The sequence below is a fragment of the Nothobranchius furzeri genome, chromosome 1 (genome assembly GCF_043380555.1).
Source record: "Nothobranchius furzeri strain GRZ-AD chromosome 1, NfurGRZ-RIMD1, whole genome shotgun sequence".
Taxonomy (NCBI): Eukaryota; Metazoa; Chordata; class Actinopteri; order Cyprinodontiformes; family Nothobranchiidae; genus Nothobranchius; species Nothobranchius furzeri.
Window position 1 is genome coordinate 111,063,177 of NC_091741.1, and position 18,934 is coordinate 111,082,110.

The following is an 18,934-nucleotide window of genomic DNA, read 5'->3' on the forward strand; positions in this document are numbered from 1 at the left end:
TAAAGGACTGTTCTAGTTAGTCTTCGTTACACATGTCCATACATCAAATTTAACTTGTTAAACTTTGTATTTGTGACAGAGGCAGCCCACTCCGTAACCAGAGGGTTGCAGGGTTACATCCCACTGAGCCTGTCACTGTCGTCATGTCCTTGAGCAAGAGATTCCACCTTCCTTGCCCGTTGACGGAGGTCAGAAGGACCAGTGGTGCCAGTGAGCCCCAGGGTGGCTGTGGCTACAATGTAGCTCATAGCTATCAGTGTGTGTGTGTGTGTGTGTGCGCGTGCGCGCGCGTGTGTGTGTGTGTGTGTGTGTGTGTGTGTGTGAATGAGTGACTGTAGGTTAACATGTTTTTGAGTCCTCTGATTGAAAAGTGCTATACAAGTACTGTTCACACATCATAAAAGGAGATTATTTTTACAATGTGAAGTCAAGCCCAAAGTCTTTGGAGGCCAAAATAAGTCCTGTAGTGAAGATTTGGAAGGTGAATTTTATGTTAGACGTTTAAAGTGCTTTCTTTTCCAACCTAAGTTTAAGCTAGAGTCTTTTTGTTAGAGGACACCATCTATAGGCTAAAAAACTATTGCACCTAAAGCCCCTCTCCTCAGCTCTTGTTCTTGAACGTGCAACATAGCTAACACACTTTGTTAGCTTTTTCATTCCAACCATGTGTCTGAAGCCCTTATCAATACACCACTGTGGTAATGCATGTGCTCTTGTCAACTTAACAAAGTGATAATACATGTCAGGATATAAAAAGTCCAAAAATGTTGAAAGTAAAAGTTGATTTTTTTTATAATTGAGTTGATAATGTGTGCTAGTAAGCTGACTTAGCTAATAAAGTAGCTAGTTGGTTAAACCATTGGACACAAAGGATCAGCTAAGGATTTCTGATTCTGATCAGAGGAACCTGTGGTGCCATTGCTTCCTTCTTTTACTAGCTGTCAGGAAACGACTGCATCTGACAGAAAATGGACACAACTCTATTACAGATTTAGTGGTCAGACAACAAATGCTTGAATTGCATATTCACAAACACACAGTTGAGATGCTGTAATGGGATTATTGCATTGTTGCTGGTCAACTGGAGGAACAACAAAACCCATGAGATAATGTTGAAGAAATTATAACGGTTTCATACCTGAGACAGTATTCTGACCGCTAGTCGAGCAATCTGTTAAACTATCTTTTTTTTTTTCATTTCCTTGTTCCTGCGGTTTTGGTTGCTCTACAGCAGTGATTCCCAACTGCTAGTGGTTCTTAAGAGCATTGACAGCATTACATTTGCTGTGCCCTGTTAAAAAAAATTAAATAAAATGTTGAGCTGGGATGTGTAACGCTTGATAAATATGCAAAGAAAGTCATGCACAGGAATATACAGACATGCCACCTGTGAACTTCACAGCTCTGTATTCCATGACAGCATATACACCAGCTGTGGTGCGGACCCGGATGCAGAAGTCTAGAAAGTTTCCTCATGGAGCAACCACTAAGCAACTAACCAACCATAGATAACTTCTGTCTGAAAAAACATTTTAAATTAGTTGACTTACTTTTAAACTTGAAATTTGAAAAATAAATAAATAAATAAATAAAATAAAATAAAAAACACTTGAAATTTGCCCCCAAAAGTAGCTGCCAGCTTCTGATCCTCCATCCTTTTGAAAATACCGCGGCGTATTCTGAGAAAATTTTGACTAAGGCTAGGCTACAAGATACTTCCCGTGTATCCTTGCTCAGCTAGCTAAACGGCTAACAATCAGAGAACACACGCCTCCGTAGCACATGAACATTGGAACATGTCTTGATGGTTCCTGATGAAGTATCTCCTAGGCAACCGGGGCTAGGCCAAGACATCAAAGCGAGGTTCCTTGGCATTAAGAAACACCCCAAGTCTTTCGGTGATGCCATATTGGATGCCCTGTTTGCTTCTACGGAAGCCTGTGAGGACAGAATGCTGATTTGTAACAAACGGTTACAAAACTTTCAGCATTAATAAATGTTGCTGTTTTACACATTTACCTCTTCACTCGTTGCCAGTGATGAAAGGGAATCTGATGTTCTTGTTATTTTGCTGGAGGTTGCACTCCCAAGGGTTTTTGGCCCTAATGGCCATCCGTTGGTAAGGTCTTATTTGAACACAAAAATAATGATTGCTTGCAATGATTTAGGTATGTACTGCCCCCCATCGACAGGGAAAATACACACTGTCACTTTAATAATCAGTTATACTTTTGGGGAATCATCAAGCTTGACTAAGTGGTACAAGAGAACGACTCAGGGGGTTCTTGAGTCAATAAAGGTTGGAAACCATTGCTCTACAGTTTGGTTTTTTCAACATTTCCCCTGCAAGTATGATAATAAAGATAAGTTTAACCTTGTTGAACAAGTCAGTGTTTGTTTATGAAAACAATAATTTGCTTCAGCAGTCAAGGATGGCACCGTCAAGGTCTTTTCTCAGAATGGTTGTCTAATTCATAATGCATCATCCCTTGGTAAATTTCTGGGAGGTAGTGGGTTAGAGTAAGGGTTAGGGACTGAGAGACAATCTAAAGGCTCAGGAATCCTATGCAGGTGTTCTGGATTAATTAACTGATTAGAGTTCAACAATTTGAGTCTACAATATTGAACCCTTTTACAATATTCTGATTGTCTGATATTTTGAATGTGGGTTTTTTATAAGCTGTAAGCCATAATCATGACAATTATAACAAATGAAATATCTGGATTTGCATAGAGGGAGGTTATCTAATGTATGAGTTTCACCTTTTTAGTTGCACCATTGTAATTTTTCCAGTTTCACTTGTAAATGAACAACGTCCAAAACTATTTTTTCAATAATCAACACAAACAGAGCCTGCACTGTGAAATAAATTTAAATAATGAGAAAGTAGTGTTCAAAAATTATAGTACTTTGGGGTTTATTTTTATTTTTTTAGTTTTTTAAAGCAACAGCATGATGGTGAGATTTCAGTGAACATCAGCCCGTGAAGTTCACTGGTGCAAGGCACACTTCTAGATGACAATGTATTTTTTAATAGATTTTTTTTACCCCCACTAATAGAATGCAGCACAGTTGTCATATTGCAAATTATGAGGACCAGGGGATAAGAGAAAAAAAAATGAGCAAAACAAATAAATCAGAGCTAGTGAGGCTTTACCGGAAATAATGACATCCAGATTTCACAATAAAAGCCCCAGATGTAGAAAGATTCGATCTTCATTAAGTACTTTAAATATTTATAAAGACTTAGATTTGGACTTTTGTACTGTATGCTGAGTTTTATTGCAACTCGTGAATAACTTATTTTGACTGAAACCATTTAAAAACATGTACAAGCATTAATAAGCAAACAACCCTAAAGCATCATCAGGCTTATATTTTGAAAGGTAAAAGCGGAAACGACATGTTTTCCGCCCTTTAGCTTGACGCAACTAGCTAAACTTCAGAATGAACCTCTGGAGAGGAAAAGCCGTTAGTTTTACACCGTTAGAGGAGAAAGCCTGACAGTCCATGTCTTTTATACAACTTTCGGCTCAGTGACACTTTTACTGGCTGCCATGTCTAGAGAAAACACCACTCGAAGTTTGGACAGTATAGACCTCGCTTCTCTTAGAGTAAGTAGAAAAAAGTCCGAGTTGTTGTTTAAATGCAGCGTTTGTGTAAACAGTAGGATGTGGTGGCTGTTGCTGAACGGTAGAAAATAACCTGAGCAGCCACCACCCAGAGCTGGGTGTCATTATTTGTCACTGAAACCTGCTGTTCGTGAACTCTGTACAGTTTGTGCTCCTTTTATCCTGTAACAGCCCGTGTCTGTCTGCGCTGCGTCCTGGGTTTGGGGGAAGTTTACAAGCTATTCAGTGTTTACACAAGTTTTCCCCTTTGTTAGAAAAGTTGACATGCAACAAGTGGCCCACAACCAGACAGCCCAGGAAAAAGCCTTCTATTGTGGGGAAGAAAGGCCCAATGTCTACCTACATAGTTGGCTTATTTTTGTGGATAAAATCAAATGTGTGGTTGATTATTCCTGCTTGGAGCTGATGCTGGTTTAGGGTTTTTGGACAGCTCTGACCGACCCGTGTTGGAAGATGTCTAACACATTTAAGAAATAGATTATTTGTGCTATTATTTTTCATTAACACGATCATGGTAATCATTTCAAGATATAAATGATCACACTAAAGATCTGTTGTTGCTGCAGTTCCAAAAATGCTTTAAGATGTTTAAGATTTAGACGAGCCATTGATTCCAATAGCATAAGAGTTTACGGTGTAAAAGAGTACATTTGGTTCCATGGAGCCAAATGTACTCTGTCATTTTTCTTGTAGCACCAATCATTATATTTTTGCCAGTTCAAAGGAATCACGTCCCAGTTGTATTGTGCAGAAATCAGTGGCGGATTTAGGATTTTTCTGAGTATGGGGCTATTAAGGGCCCCCAATATTCACAGAGGAGCCAGGTATTCTCCCAACATCGTTAAGATTTCCCACTGGATATTCCAATTTAGCCCATTAGCACCTCTAGTGTTTGGACTTGAAGTTGCACCCACCTATGATCTGATTATTGCTCAAAGGACAGACGAGTAACAGGACAAGGGCAGTTGGGGGGCCAGTCAGATATCAGCACAGTTTTTTTCTAGCCGCGGTCGCCGTGGTGCTAGAAATTTCTGCCGTGGCACAGCACCATGCCTGAGCCTATGTAGGGGAGGCACCGTCAGCAGATTTTCAGATTTCAGATTCAGATTTCAGATTTATTGGCCAAGTAAAATTACATTTACAAGGAATTTAGCTCCGGTAGATGTTCGCTCTCTAAAACATACAACAACTACAATAAATGAGAATAAAAATACATAAAAAACACATAACAACATGTATACACACACACATGTACATTTGCACACACACATATACATATATGCATACACATACACACACATATACATATGTATACACACACGCACACACACACACACACACATACATATATACATATATGCATACACATACACACACATACATATGTATATACACACACACACACACACACACACACACACACACACACACACACATACACAAACACACACACTCATATCCATAAGTATAACTAAAAGGATGGTAAAAGGTAAAAAGCAGGGTGGCACTGTGACCCCGCCCCTTAAGTTGCCAATGACAGAAACGTAGTTTTATTTAAATTTAGCTGCATTTACAAACCAACTTTTTTTTCATTCTTTTTTTCAAACCCCGTTTGTTTTTCCTCATCGTGCCGTTTACCTTCCAGGATCCAGCGGGCATCTTTGAGCTGGTTGAGGTGGTTGGCAACGGGACCTACGGCCAGGTATACAAGGTGAGACCCACTGGGGTGTTCTTCTTTATTTCACTCGTCCACCAACAGACTTATTAACGTATTCGTGATGCCTGCTGTTGGTTCAGGCCCAACTCAAGTCTAGCAGCTGACTCACGTTGCGCTGCAGTACCTGACACATCATTTCATCTAAAATCGCCCATTTCTACTTCCTGTTTGTTCGAATTAAAGAGAAGACATTTCTGTTTGCAGATTTTCCCATAATTCCTACAAACAGAACACACACACACACACACTCACACACATCTGCAGCCTCTTTAAAAAGCTCTGGGTGGGGCCCACTTCCCTATCACGATATCTGTTTACATGTGAGTGGTTTGTGGTTGAAGGAGGTGTTTAATCCTATTCGGGCTCGTACAACTTCTTGTGCCTCATGTGTGGACCGGTGAAGCCACACCACAAACACTCACTACGCTTTTGTGATCTTTCAGTTTTTACCGCTCAAAGGTTCATTTTAGTTCATGGCGATTGTGCAACACACTCGACGCTTTTATCAAGTGCCAGTTTTCAAAGTTTGTTTTGCTTTGAGTCTATAAAGACAGCTAGTGTCTGGTGGCGTATGGGAAAAGCAAAATACATACTAAGTTACAGCCACTGCCTTTGTGGGCCCATGTGTCGGACCGTGGGTGGGTCTCTTGGTAGCCACTAGATTACTTGAATGCAAATGGAGCAAGTAATGAGCAGGACAGTAACACGAGTGTTGAGCTTCACACAGAGGGTCTAACCCAGGGGTCAGCAACCTGCGGCTCTGGAGCTGCATACGGCTCTTTCATCCATCTGATGCAGCTCTCTGTGCTTGTAAAATAATGAATGATTATTTAATTAAAATTTATTTTATTTTACTGCATTCATTTTTTCTCTGTATGTCAATTCTAAATATAAAGACTGTCATCTTTGAAAATCTAAACAAAAAGGATAAAGACCTGAAATGACAGGTCACCTGCTTGTGCGTGATCAAGTGCCTCTATAGGAGCTTTCTGAGCTGAAGAGTATATGAGATGCTGGAATTTGCCTCAGACAGGCTCATGGATGCGTCGCCACATTGGAGACAGGAACAAGCGCTATTCAGCCAAAGTTTCATAATCAGGGAACATTTTCTAAGTGACAAGTCTCTCTGAGAGACCGGGTTTGGAAAACACTTGCTTCAGTGAGAGGAATCTTCCCGCATGCGTTCTGGTTCTGCTTTCTTCTGGTGGCCGACGCGTTCCAAGCACCTCTCCACATCTTCATCTCTCTGTCCACCTTATGTGCGCGCCGACAGTGAGCTGCGCTGAGCACAGTGGCCAGTAAAATGTTCAGATGTTCTGATGGGAATCCTTTCTTGATTGCTTTAGATACCTCTGTGATGTGCTAAAATGTCAGCGCATCTGCTGCCTTGAGGTTCTCCGTCAAAATAAACGGTCAAATACGGAAAAATATCCTGTCGATGCGAACCCTGTCATTTAACTGTTTTGCCCTCTTTTGAAGATCGTTGCAAAGAGAAACAAACTTGTTTAATGCCAGAGCCATGCGCACTGCGCCGTTATCTCCATCACCGTAAATGAGGGGAAACAAATCTAATTGATCAGATCCTTTTCTGACCTTTTCAGTAATGTTTAATGGAAACTTTCGTTCAGTACAAAGTTTAATTACAACAATCCAATGAGACAGAGCCCGGATTTGTATTCTGAATAGTTTAAACGTGTTTAAAAGGAGACACGCGTGACGCGTCAGAAAGCGGCACCTGCTGAGACCCTGTAGGCCCCGCCCACAACGCCGCGGCTACTGTGGCTCCCGGTGATTTCTTTACTGTGTGAAAGAGGTAATTTTGGCTCTTTCATTGGAAAAGGTTGCCGACCCCTGGTCTAACCCTAATGTTCAGCACTGCTTAAAGTGTCTGCATCTTTATTGGCCCTCGTCAAAGGAAGAAAGACAGGCAATAATGTTTTTGCCTGTGTGAGCCTGTATATGGAGTTATCTGACTGTTAGTAAAAGATCTAAATAACATACTTGACATTTTTTGCCTAATACTTTGGCAGTATTGTTGTCAACCATGTAGTTAGTTAGTTAGTTAGTTAGTTAGTTACTTCTAATTTTCTCATTTTGGGTGGTCTCTAGCTGAATGAATATCTTGAGCTGTTTCTGTGGAAAAGAAGCTCTGGTGCGGGGGTGACAGGATTACAAGTCTTACTCATTAATACTATGAAATTGTGTCACTTCTTATTGACTAGTACCAATCCAACTCCTCTGCTGCCTTCATTGACAAACTCAGAATTCTGTAAAACATATTTTTTTGTGTAAAAAATGCAACATTGCATTTTTTTAATCTCTCCATGAGGCTTAATCAGCACAGCCTTTTGAAGTCACAAGCCAAGCATTAGCTGCTGATAGAAAATAGACAGGGAAACGCTCGGATTAGAAAAGTCAGATCTATGGCACACAGAAAATTAGCATTTGTGGACTCACCTACCTTGATTCGTGACGGGGAAGGCTGTTGTTGGTTTAGCATCCAGGAAACAGCAGAGAACATCTCAGCTAGTAGAAGCTAACTGTTAGCATTAGCTACTCCACCACACAGCAGAAATCCTCCAGGCTTGTGTTATTTGTGGAGATAAAACATCAACGTTGCAGAGCAAACTGACTCAGTGGTAGAGTCGTGATGCTGTTAGCCAATCAGAGGAGAGATGTCTGAATGTCATGAAATAAGAGTCCAGGGGCCTCATTTATCTATGAACTTACGCACAGATCTGTGCCTATTTCGTGCGTAGGAACATTTCTACGCATTGTGTGGTATTTATCATTTTGTATTTGTGCGTAGAAACATTCCTAAATGTAAGAACATCTCTGACCGTGACCTTTCCCCACAGAGATCAACTAACAAGGTATTCGTTTATACTGGAGACCACTGCAGATGTGTTGGCAAAAAAAAAGAGTGAACTTTGAATTTTGCTGCAAAGTAAACTTGCAAGTAAAATGTTTTACAAGAAGTTGGTGCGTTATGTTGCCCTCACAGTCAGAGGTGGAAAGTAACAAATTACATTTACTCACTTTACTGTAATTGAGTAGCTTTTTTGTATATTTATACTTTTTAAGTCGTTTTTAAAATCTGTACTTTTACTTTTACTAGGGATGCACCAATACCTCTTTTTTCCAAATCAATACGATACCGATACTTGGATCTGAGTACTCGCCGATGCCGATTACCGATACCGATACTTCCACCACACAAGAAAATGCAATGATTTGGAAAACAGATTGTATTTTCTTCTCTGCTTTCAACAAGAAAAGACTGTGAGGTTGATAAAAAGTAAAATACATGAATGGAATTCATCACAAAACTAAAATATTAGGTGAACAGAAATGACAAGTTACAGTGAAGCCATTTTCAAGCAACTGCATTGGTATCGGTTAACTTGCATCCCTAACTTTTACTCAAGTACGTTTTTAAAAAAGAAATGTAATTCGCTACATTTTAAATCATATCCGTTACTGAGTAAAAATCAAGCTATAGGCTTAATAAACTAAAAACATTATGAGTAGCAGCGTTGGAACATAAGAGACACCTGCATGAGCGCCGCGTCTAAACCGTGGGGGGTGTGGGTGTACACTTCTGCTCCAAAACATCAGTTCAGTCCCTGTGATCAACTCGCTGTTCACCTCCTCTCTCCCTCCTCTCCTGTGGGTTGGATCCCGCACCTTTGCGCACCGGTGTGACGTCATCAGAAATCTGCTCGGTTCGGTAGCCGGACTCGGTTCCGTGTTTGAATTGTGTTTCCCTACCGCTCCGCACCGCAGCGGCAGAATAACGTTTAGCGCTCATAAAAAGTGGATTCTCAGCGCTTTGCTCATAAAACAGAAGACCTGCAGGCCTCTGTGAGTTAATCCTGATACTGTTCAGGTGTAAACATTGTGCTCCATCCCTGTGTTTGAACTCAGAAGATGCTCCTTGATGCCACAGATATGTGATGATTTAGCTTGTTTCCTTATTTTACTCCAGAATAAGAGATTAAATTATTACAAAAGCAGTTCAAATTAGTCATTCACATGATTCTAACATGCTGCAGTGTGTGTGTGTGTGTGTGTGTGTGTGTGTGTGTGTGCGTGCGTGCGTGCGTGCGCGCGCGCGCGCGTGCGTGCGTGCGTGTGTGTGTGTGTGTGTTACACATATAGGACAGCATGAGACAGTGTGGTTTCATCAAATCCATGCATCTTATATCTTGGCTGAAGTAATGGCTCAGGAAAATAACTCATATTTCATAAATAATGACGTCTCTGCAGTGTTTATGATAATGTTTTATCTTATCTTTGGTCTGGGAGGTGTAACTTATCGTGATACAAGTCTTTTAAAACATGTTAATGTGTTACAAGAGGAGATGAATGCATGAATATAAAGTTCATGTTTGGAGACCAACCTTCACAGTTTGGAGGCTCACGCTGGTGAGGAGACACCGTTAGTTCTAGTAACACCTGGGCTCCCAAGGCCTGTTCTGACAGGATGGACGTTACGGGACCCTTAAGAATTCCAGTTGGATGATTGGAGGATTATTTAGGAGGATTGGAATGAACAGACTGATTTCAGTGGTGAAGGGTTAAATGAGTGAGTGAACCCGCTACCAAGGATGAACTCTGCTAACTTTAAAAATCAGCTGCTCTAAATAAGCATGAAGGTCAGAGAGGAGCTCTAGGATGGACATGGATAAAGGAACTGTAGTGTAGAGGTAAAGTAGGGCAGAGCCAACGTCAGCAACTGTCATACGGTCCATCTGAAATGTTTGACTTTCATTTAGCTTGTTATGTGACAGGTTAGAGAACAGTCTCATGTTAGAGTTTTGTCATGAGAACATTGAGATATCTCACATGCTGATGGCATCTAAAAGTTAACTTTTTTCTTTTTTCAAAATAAACAATAATTTTAATCACAACTGAAACGTACAAGCCTAGAAAACCTCGTCCAATCAATGTGCACGTCCTGTTCTCACTGACAGAAATCCCTCCATCAAACTGTGTGTGTGTGCGTGCACAAACGAGCGTGTTGTGAAATGGTGTTGTGGTTTAGCACTGATGTAACCATCTTTACGCCGACAAAAATGTAACTAAGTAACTTTTACTTTGAGTACATTTTATTTACGATACTTTTTACTTTTACTTGAGTAAAAATTTAGGCAAGTACTTTTACTTGTACTTGAGTAAAAATTTAGGCAAGTACTTTTACTTGTACTTGAGTAAAAAAATCATGAAAGTATTGGTACTCATACTTAAGTAGGAAATTTTAGTAATCTTTCCACCTCTGCTCACAGCAAGTGTGATGCACACATAAGCAAACCAGAACAGGGTCCATAGAACAATCGTGTGTGTGTGTGTGTGTGTGTGTGTGTGTGTGTGTGTGTGTGTGTGTGTGTGTGTGATGACACACACACCAGCAGTTCCTTATAACAACATTTCATTGTGGATTGACACGAGGAGATGCTGACAAAGCATCTTGGGTTTCCTCTGGTTTATTTATGTTATCATGAAGCACATTTAACCAGGAAACACAACAGCTGATCAGTACTATAAACAGAAATTTGACCACATGGTTGGTCACTTAATAAGAAACTTTTGTAAATTAGCTATGTAGCATTATGATTTACCACATATTTGTTAAAAATGATCAATAAGATGGGATAATTTCATATAAATATGAAATATTGATCTGATTAACCTTTGAATGCTTAATCAGAAGATTCTACTTTACTTATTCAGGGATCATAAACACACTTCGTATTAATTCAGACAGAGTCAGTATATAGTTTATAAAAAGGAATTTATTTATTTCCCTAAACTAATAATTATACATGACAAGATATGAATGGAATAATGGATATGAAGTGATTTAATGTGATGTGTGGAATGTTGTAATGGAACTAGATGTTTTAGCAGAACCTTTCTTAAGTATCTGAGAGAATTTGTAGAGTCTGGGTTGTAAAATAATTTGTCTGTAAACTACAGATTTGTTTATAAAAACCATCCGACGCAATCTGTTGAATCGACACATCCTTATGTGAAGATCCCCATTCAGATCCAGGGGTCATGAGGTACCAGGAACCAGTAGATCAGCTCCGATACGACTCGTCTAGTCTTGAGATCTCTCCAGGTCATAACAGGAAGCTGGAATGCTTGTTTGCATCTAAGGCTGTTGTTTGGCTCTTAGAAGAGCTGTTTTGTGTCTGTGTAACTCACAGCGTTGCAGAGAGGCTTTTGACTTAAGGTCAAAGAGAAGATGGTTTCAAAATTGCTTCTTCCCCGATTTGGCCGAATCGAGAGTCAGCTGGAAACTGAATTAATCGGAAAGTAATTCCTGTTTTACTAAAACCACAATGTTGATACATTTGGTAAATCAGAATCTGACACGTTTGTGGGTTTTATCAAAAAATTTCTCAGACGCCCCGCCTTCCTTCAACTGTTTATGGGAATGAGAATGTTTTAAAACACTTATGTGAAGTGAATGTTAACATTAATGTACAACTATAAAGAAATTCTGTAGGAAAAGGTCGCTATTAATTGATCAAAGGACTAATGAGTTCACAAGTTCTGAACTGGTTCAAATCTATTTGCATTTGTGTAGGAGGCTGCAGACCACTCTTGCGGTGGCTAATAGGATGTGCAACCTAGCTCAACTGTAACGTCACTAAGTTAACTGAGAAAGTTGCGTTTTTCCAGTATTAAAGATAACAAACACAGTTTATTGTGTTACAGAGGGAGATGGGAATAAAAATCACAGCAAAATTAAAATCTGCACTTGTTCCTGTTTATGTACAAGCTAGCTTTAGCATTAAAGCACAGCTAGCTGCTACAGCAAGCTAAACAAGTCAAAATTTAAAGTTATCTCCAAAAGCAAAGCAGTGATTTGTTACAGAGAGGAACACTCATGATATTGTTTCAAAATGTGCCTTCACTTTTACGCAATCGTTCAGCTGCTTTGAAGTGAGTTTCTGTGAAAAGGTTTGACCAGCCTCAGTTTGGAGAAACAGAGATTTGTTGATGGTGTAAAATGCTCTAATAGCTTTGGTATAAAGTGCTACAGAAGTGTGGAGATATGAGTTATTTAATGCTGCAGAAACATTTTGTAACTGGCCCCACTCGTACTAGCCGTTAGCTTATCAACCTAATCTGAAAGAATCTCTGTTTCTCTAAAGAAAGGCCAATCAAAGGGTTCCCTACAACAGGTAGGGTATTATTCATTCATAACTGTTCCACAGAAATCACATTGCAGAAGTCAACCATCAGTAGAAGCTTTGCCACGTTTGAGGAACCGAGACGTTTAGTGACATTTTAGTACAAACCTACTCATGAGTGGAAATTGGAAAAGAGCTGAGGTGAGGTGAAACACGGGAGGCTTGTGAAACGATTGAACGTTACTGGCATGACTCATTGCTAACGAGAGATGGTTAGTTTTGTGTGTATTTGACCAGCGTGTGACACACACGGAGCAGGGTGGACTCCACCCATGTAGATGTTGGCATCGTGAAAAGCAGTGAACTGCTCACGAGTAGATGTTAGATGCAAGAGCTGAAGTTCTGGGTTGTTCCATAGAAATGGAGCTACTTGGACCATTTTACTCATTTTTAAAATTACAACGTGATCACAGCGCATGGTTTACTGCATATAACTATTAAAGGGTGTATTATGTGCACTGGGAGTCTGCTGTATTGTTGTCCTCAGGACAGATCGAGCCAGTCCTCACCCAAATAATCCTACCGTAGTGATGCATCAAACATTTTATCATGCCTAGCATGGAGGTCAGCTCCACATGCACACACACACACACACACACACACACACACACACACACACACACACACACACACACACACACACACACACACACACACACACACACACACACACACACACACACACACACACACACTACTAAATCTAGTTTTGTCTTGCAGGGAAAGGAAGTTCCTTTTGCAAATCAGGAAACACCCTGTTGTCTGCATGAGTCTCTCTCTGTGTGTGTGTGTGTGTGTGTGTGTGTGTGTGTGTGTGTGTGTGTGTGTGTGTGTGTGTGTGTGTGTGTGTGTGTGTGTGTGTGTGTGTTTTAAACTGGCTGAATGAACAAAGAGGGATACATTAACTTGTTGGTTTCTAGAGGTAGTTTCCATGTTGAGTGAAAAATCATGTACTCTACAGTTTTGTTTCAGCTTCAAGCAAACGTTGGTGACACTGTGCTGGAACCATTTAACAGCTGTCCTCAGTACCAGTGCAAATGACTCCCTCTCTTCCTCTTTTTAGTTTCAAAATCCTAACTTCTGTGTCCTTTTCCTGTGTATCAGCTGCCTTAACTTACTAATGCCCAAATGTTCCTCCAGATCTGCAGAAGCAAGCCTGGACAAAACCATAAAGAAGCGCCCTTACCCAAAGGAGGGACAGACTGGTCTTCCTAATTCCTACATAGACCTTTTTAAAGGTTTCCGAACTGAGCTGCACTGGGTGGAGGTTTCAGCTAACACACAGGAGAGGAAACGGAGAGGAAAGAAGCAGAGGAAAGTGATAGGGGCAGAGGAAGGAAGGCAGAGGTGAAAGGCAGAGAGACAGAGAGGAGAAGAGGAAGGAAGAGGCACAGAGAGGTCCCCATGAGGGTTGGAGCTAGAGCCGTTGACGGATGTGTGGCAGAGCGATGAAGTCCTCGTAGCCCAGCCTCCTAGCTGGACTGTTTTTACCACTACAGCAGTGACTCTTTGCTGCAAAGCAATAATGATCATTTATAATGATTTCCATCTTTTGACAAAGTTGCAATGACAACAGGTTGTTTTTCAGAGTTGTTTACTTTTGAAATATTTAATACAAAAAACTTGGATTCTTGTTTTCTGGGACGGCGGTTGCAGAGGCGGAGGAGTCAAGTGCCCATCTCACAACCGGAGCAGTATGGGATTGAGTCCCGCTCAGTCCGTCACAGTCGTTGTGTCCTTGGGCAGATTAGCTAATGCTAGCGGGTAGCGGGTATAAACACGATGGTCATGAAACTAAAAATATCTGAACTCTACAAGCGGAAGAAACGTCCCCATCATCCTGTTTATTCTTAGCTGTCTGCAGCGCCAGGGAGCAGAACCTCTGGTTGCTACACCACTGCAGGTTTATAGCAAGCCACTGTAGCACGTAATTCACAAACGCATCTATCTGTGAACATAATTTAAACTGGATTATTGCTAACCCGTACATAATAGATATGTCACCATTACATGTTAGCATGTTATTAGCATTTCCAGTAGCTACTGCTGAACATGTTAATGAAATCCATTAAATTTTACTGATCATAGTTTAACTAAGGATAGATTTAGGTGATAGCGTGTAGTTTTGCTAGGCTATTGAACTGTTTTCTAATCGTGTTCTGATGTTTAAGTAAAGGAAGGAGAGAAAACATTTCTCCTAAAAGTTTTTTTATTTTCCAGTTTAATCCGGTTAATCAAGTCGACGGTCCAAATAGTCGTTCGCTGCAGCCCCACCTCCCTGCAGAAGTCTAAAAGTCCATCTAAGCACAGAGGGACAGTTGAGTGTGAGACAGAGACAGAGACATAAAGGGACAGGTAGGACGAGATGTTGGACACGACGCAGGTAACGTGTTCCTCTGATTTATTTCTGTGGTTCAAGCTTCACAAATGTCTCATTTCTAATTAGCATGTCTGAATTTATCACAACAACCTTTTGACTGACACATTCTGGCTGTGTGTGTGTGTGTGTGTGTGTGTGTGTGTGTGTGTGTGTGTGTGTGTGTGTGTGTGTGTGTGTGTGTGTGTGTGTGTGTGTGTGTGTGTGTGTGTGTGTGCGTGTGTGTTGGTGATAGGTAGAACACGTAGTGTTTGTGGTGGTCCTACTCTCGGGGACCAGGACAAGGCCGGAGTGCAGCAAGCCTTTTATCGAACCTTCATGTAGTTTTTCTCTAGCAGTGAAGGATATTAGAAACATCTCTGCTAGTGTCCGTTCTGGTATTACTCTAATGTGTTTCATTAGAATCCACATTAATGTTTTATTTGTCCTTTCAACCAAACTCCTGATGTGTTAATCTGGTTCTTCTAAAGACGTGAGACCCCTCTGATCTCTCTGCTCAGCAGCATGAATGCATTTTAGGATTTCCTGTAGTTTTAGTTTTATTTCCTGTGAGGCAGCTCCTGGTTGATGATGGAAACAAGTTTGGTATTATTAAATATAGTTTATTAAAACAACATTTTAATTACCAGATAGCCTTTGCTAGTGCCTGGTTGTACCCCTCCTACCTGCAGAACCTCCTTCATTTTTTATTTCACTGATCCAACAAGATGTTGAAAGTGTTCCTCAGAGGTTCTGGTCTAGACTGACATGACATCGTCAGCTCCATCCATGATGCGAACCTCCCTGTTCCTCCACATTCCAAAGGTTCTGCACTGGTTTGAGATCTAGTGACTGTGGAGGCCGTTGGAGTCCAGTGAACTCGTGGTCATGTCCTAGAAACTAGTTAGAGATGATCTGAGAATAGTGACATGGTGCATGATCAGTGAAATCCAGGATTCATCCATGAAACCAACATGCCAGATGCCATTGAATGTGAGCATTTGCCCACTCGAGTCGATTACAGTGATGACCTGCAGGTCCAGACCCAGATGAGGACCATGAGTACGCAGATCAGCGTCCCTGAGTTTTCTGACAGTTTGTGCAGTAATTCTTTGGTTATGCAAAACAATTGTTACTGCAGCTGTTCGAGTGACTGGGCTCAGACCTTCATGGAGGTGAACATGTTGGACGTGGAGGTCCTGGGCTGGTGTGGTTACAAGAGGTCTGTAGTTGTGAGGTCGGTTGGATGTGCATGCTGAATTCTCTGAAATGCTTTTGGAGACGGCTTATGGTGGAGAAATGAACATTAATGTCACGTGCGATCACTCTGGTAGACATTCCTGCCATCAGTGTGCCGATTACACGTTCCCTCAGAAGTTGTGGCATCTGTTGCATCGTGCTGTTTGATCAAACTGCACATTTCAGAGGAACAACCTAAGGCACACCTGTTCAAAATTCATGCTGTCTAATCAGCACCTTGATACGCCACACCTGTGAGGTGGGATGGATTAGCTCTGCAAAGGAGAAGTGCTCACTAACACAGATTCACACAGATCTGTGAACAATATTTGAGAGTAATGGGTCTTTTGTGTTTTTAGAAAATTAATCAGATTGTTGAGTTCAGCTCATGGTGTAATAATAATAATAATAATAATAATAATAATAATAATAATAATCCGCCTGGAGTTCCTTAAGGCTCTGGATGTTGTTGCACTGTGTTGGTTGATGTGGCTTTGCAGTATCGCAAAAGCCACTTCAAAAAAAGGGGGACCGCAGGGTGTGTTCCAACTACAGAGGGATCACACTTCTGAGCCTCCCTGGTAAGGTCTATTCAGGGGTTCTGGAGAGGAGGGTCCATCGGATTGTCGAACCTCAGACTCAGGAGAAGCAATTTGGTTTTCATCCTGGCCGTGGAACACTGGACCTCCTCTATACTCTTAGGAGGATCGTGGAGGGTGTGTGAGAGTTCACCCATAAAATCTACATGTGTTTTGTGGATTTGGAGAAGGCGTTTGACCACGTCCCCCGGGAGGCCCTGTGGGGCCCTCTGATATGGGCTGTTGGGTCCCTGCATGACCGGTGTCAGAGCTTGGTCCGCGTTGCCGGCAGTAAGTCGGGCTCGTTCCCAGTGAAAGCTGGCCTCCACCAAGGCTGCCCTTTGTCACCGATTCTGTTCATAACCCTTATGGACAGGATTTCTAGGCGCAGCCAAGGTGTGGAGGGCATCCATTTTGGTGGCCTGAGGATCAGGTCTCTGCTTTTTGCAGATGATGTGGTCCTGTTGACTTCATCGGACAGTGATCTCCGGCTTTCGCTGAAGCGGTTTGCAGCCGAGTGTGAAGCGGCTGGAATAAGAATCGGCTCCTCCAAATCTGAGACCATGGTCTTGAGTCGGAAAAGGGTAGAATACCTTCTCCAGGTCAGGGATGGGGTCCTGCCTCTAGTGGAGGAGTTTAAGTATTTTGGGGTCTTGTTCACAAGTGAGGGATAGATGGAGCGTGAGATCGATAGGCAGATTGGTGCTGCATCTGCAGTGATGCGGGCGTTGTACCGGTCTGTCGTGGTGAAGAGAGAGCTGAGTCAGAAGGCGAAGCTCTCAATTTACCGGTCAATCTATGTTCCTACCCTCACCTATGGTCACGAGCTTTGGGTAGTGATAGAAAGAACGAGATTGTGGATACAAGCGGCCACAATTACTTTTCTCTGCAGAGTGGCTGGGCTCTCCCTTAGAGATAGGGTAAGAAGCTCGGTCATTCGGGAGGGGCTCGGAGTAGATTTGCTGCCCCTACATGTTGAGAGGAGCCAGTTGAGAAGGCTCGGGCATCTGGTCAGGATGCCTCCTGGACGCCTGGTCGATCTATGTTCCTACCCTCAACTATGGTCACGAGCTTTGGGTAGTGATGGAAATAGCATTGGGTACCGAATTCTGTACTTTTTAAGGTACCGACCGAATTCCATAGTACCGACCGAGCACAGATTCACGTCATTTCAAATGGTGCCTCGTTTCGGTACCCGTCCTTCATAACGAGAACTTGCCTAGACAGCTTCGCATGCGCAAGAGCGTTATGTCGTCGCTCGCTGCGAGCCAGTTGTAAACAGAGCAGCATGGTAGAAAGAACGCACGCTAAAGCTTGGGTCCACTTCACTAAATGTGATGGGTAACTGAGTGATGATGAAACCAGCGACAACGATCTAAGTGAGACATCCTCATCTTAATCTGCTCCGGTAGGTAAATAAAATGTTTCAGATAACGTTAGCTTGATATGTTAGCTTCCGTTTCGCTAATGGTGCGTTCGCTTTCTCCTCGGAACTCCGAATTTCCGACTAGAAGAACATGAATGCGCTCTAAAATTTGGCTTCACTTTACTAAATGCGACGGGTGATTGGGTGAAGATGAAACCAGTGACAACGATCTAAGTGTGAGGCATCATCGTGTTAATCTGCTCCAGCAGTTAAATAAACTGTTTAAGATAACGTTAGCTTGATAAATTGGCTTCCATTGCCACCATTGTTATCAGCTAATGGTGCGTTCGCTTTCTCCTCGGAAATTCTAACTTCCCAGTAGGAAAAATCAAATGAAAAAGGACGGCAAAAGGAATGAAGATGCACAGTAAATTTAGTTCACAGTAAAGATGTTTGCTTCAGTTTAATTATCAGCTTATAAAACTACAAGGACGATGTTAAGATACAAACAGTTGTATGTTATTTATCGTGATGTTTATCAAATATGGTTATATATTGAGAAAAATATATATTTAATTATAAAAGAAAATTAAAATAATAAACACTCAAAAGTATCGAAAATTGGTACCGTTAAGTACTGGTATCGATTCGTAGGTATTGGGAATTAGTACCGGATTGATTCAAATGTCAAAGGTACCCATCCCTAGATAGAAAGAACGAGATTGTGGATACAAGCGGCCAAAACTTGTTTTCTCTGCAGAGTGGCCGGGCTCTCCCTTAGAGATAGGGTGAGAAGCTCGGTCATTCGGGAGGGGCTCTGAGTAGACCTGCTGCTCCTCC

General features: G+C 41.6%; 1 protein-coding gene across 8 annotated transcripts in view; it reads left to right on the plus strand.

The window, feature by feature from the left end:
* The first annotated feature begins 3,421 nt into the window (after positions 1–3,421).
* The window catches only part of si:zfos-2326c3.2 (mitogen-activated protein kinase kinase kinase kinase 4), a 91,713-nt gene continuing 76,200 nt past the window's right edge, over positions 3,422–18,934 (plus strand). For all 8 annotated transcript variants that reach the window (XM_070553202.1, XM_070553204.1, XM_070553207.1 and 5 more), the window contains exons 1-2: positions 3,422–3,615; positions 5,279–5,344. In XM_070553202.1, the coding sequence (XP_070409303.1) occupies positions 3,559–3,615; positions 5,279–5,344 (123 nt within the window). In that variant the 5' untranslated portion in view covers positions 3,422–3,558. The remainder of the gene's footprint in view (positions 3,616–5,278; positions 5,345–18,934) is intronic.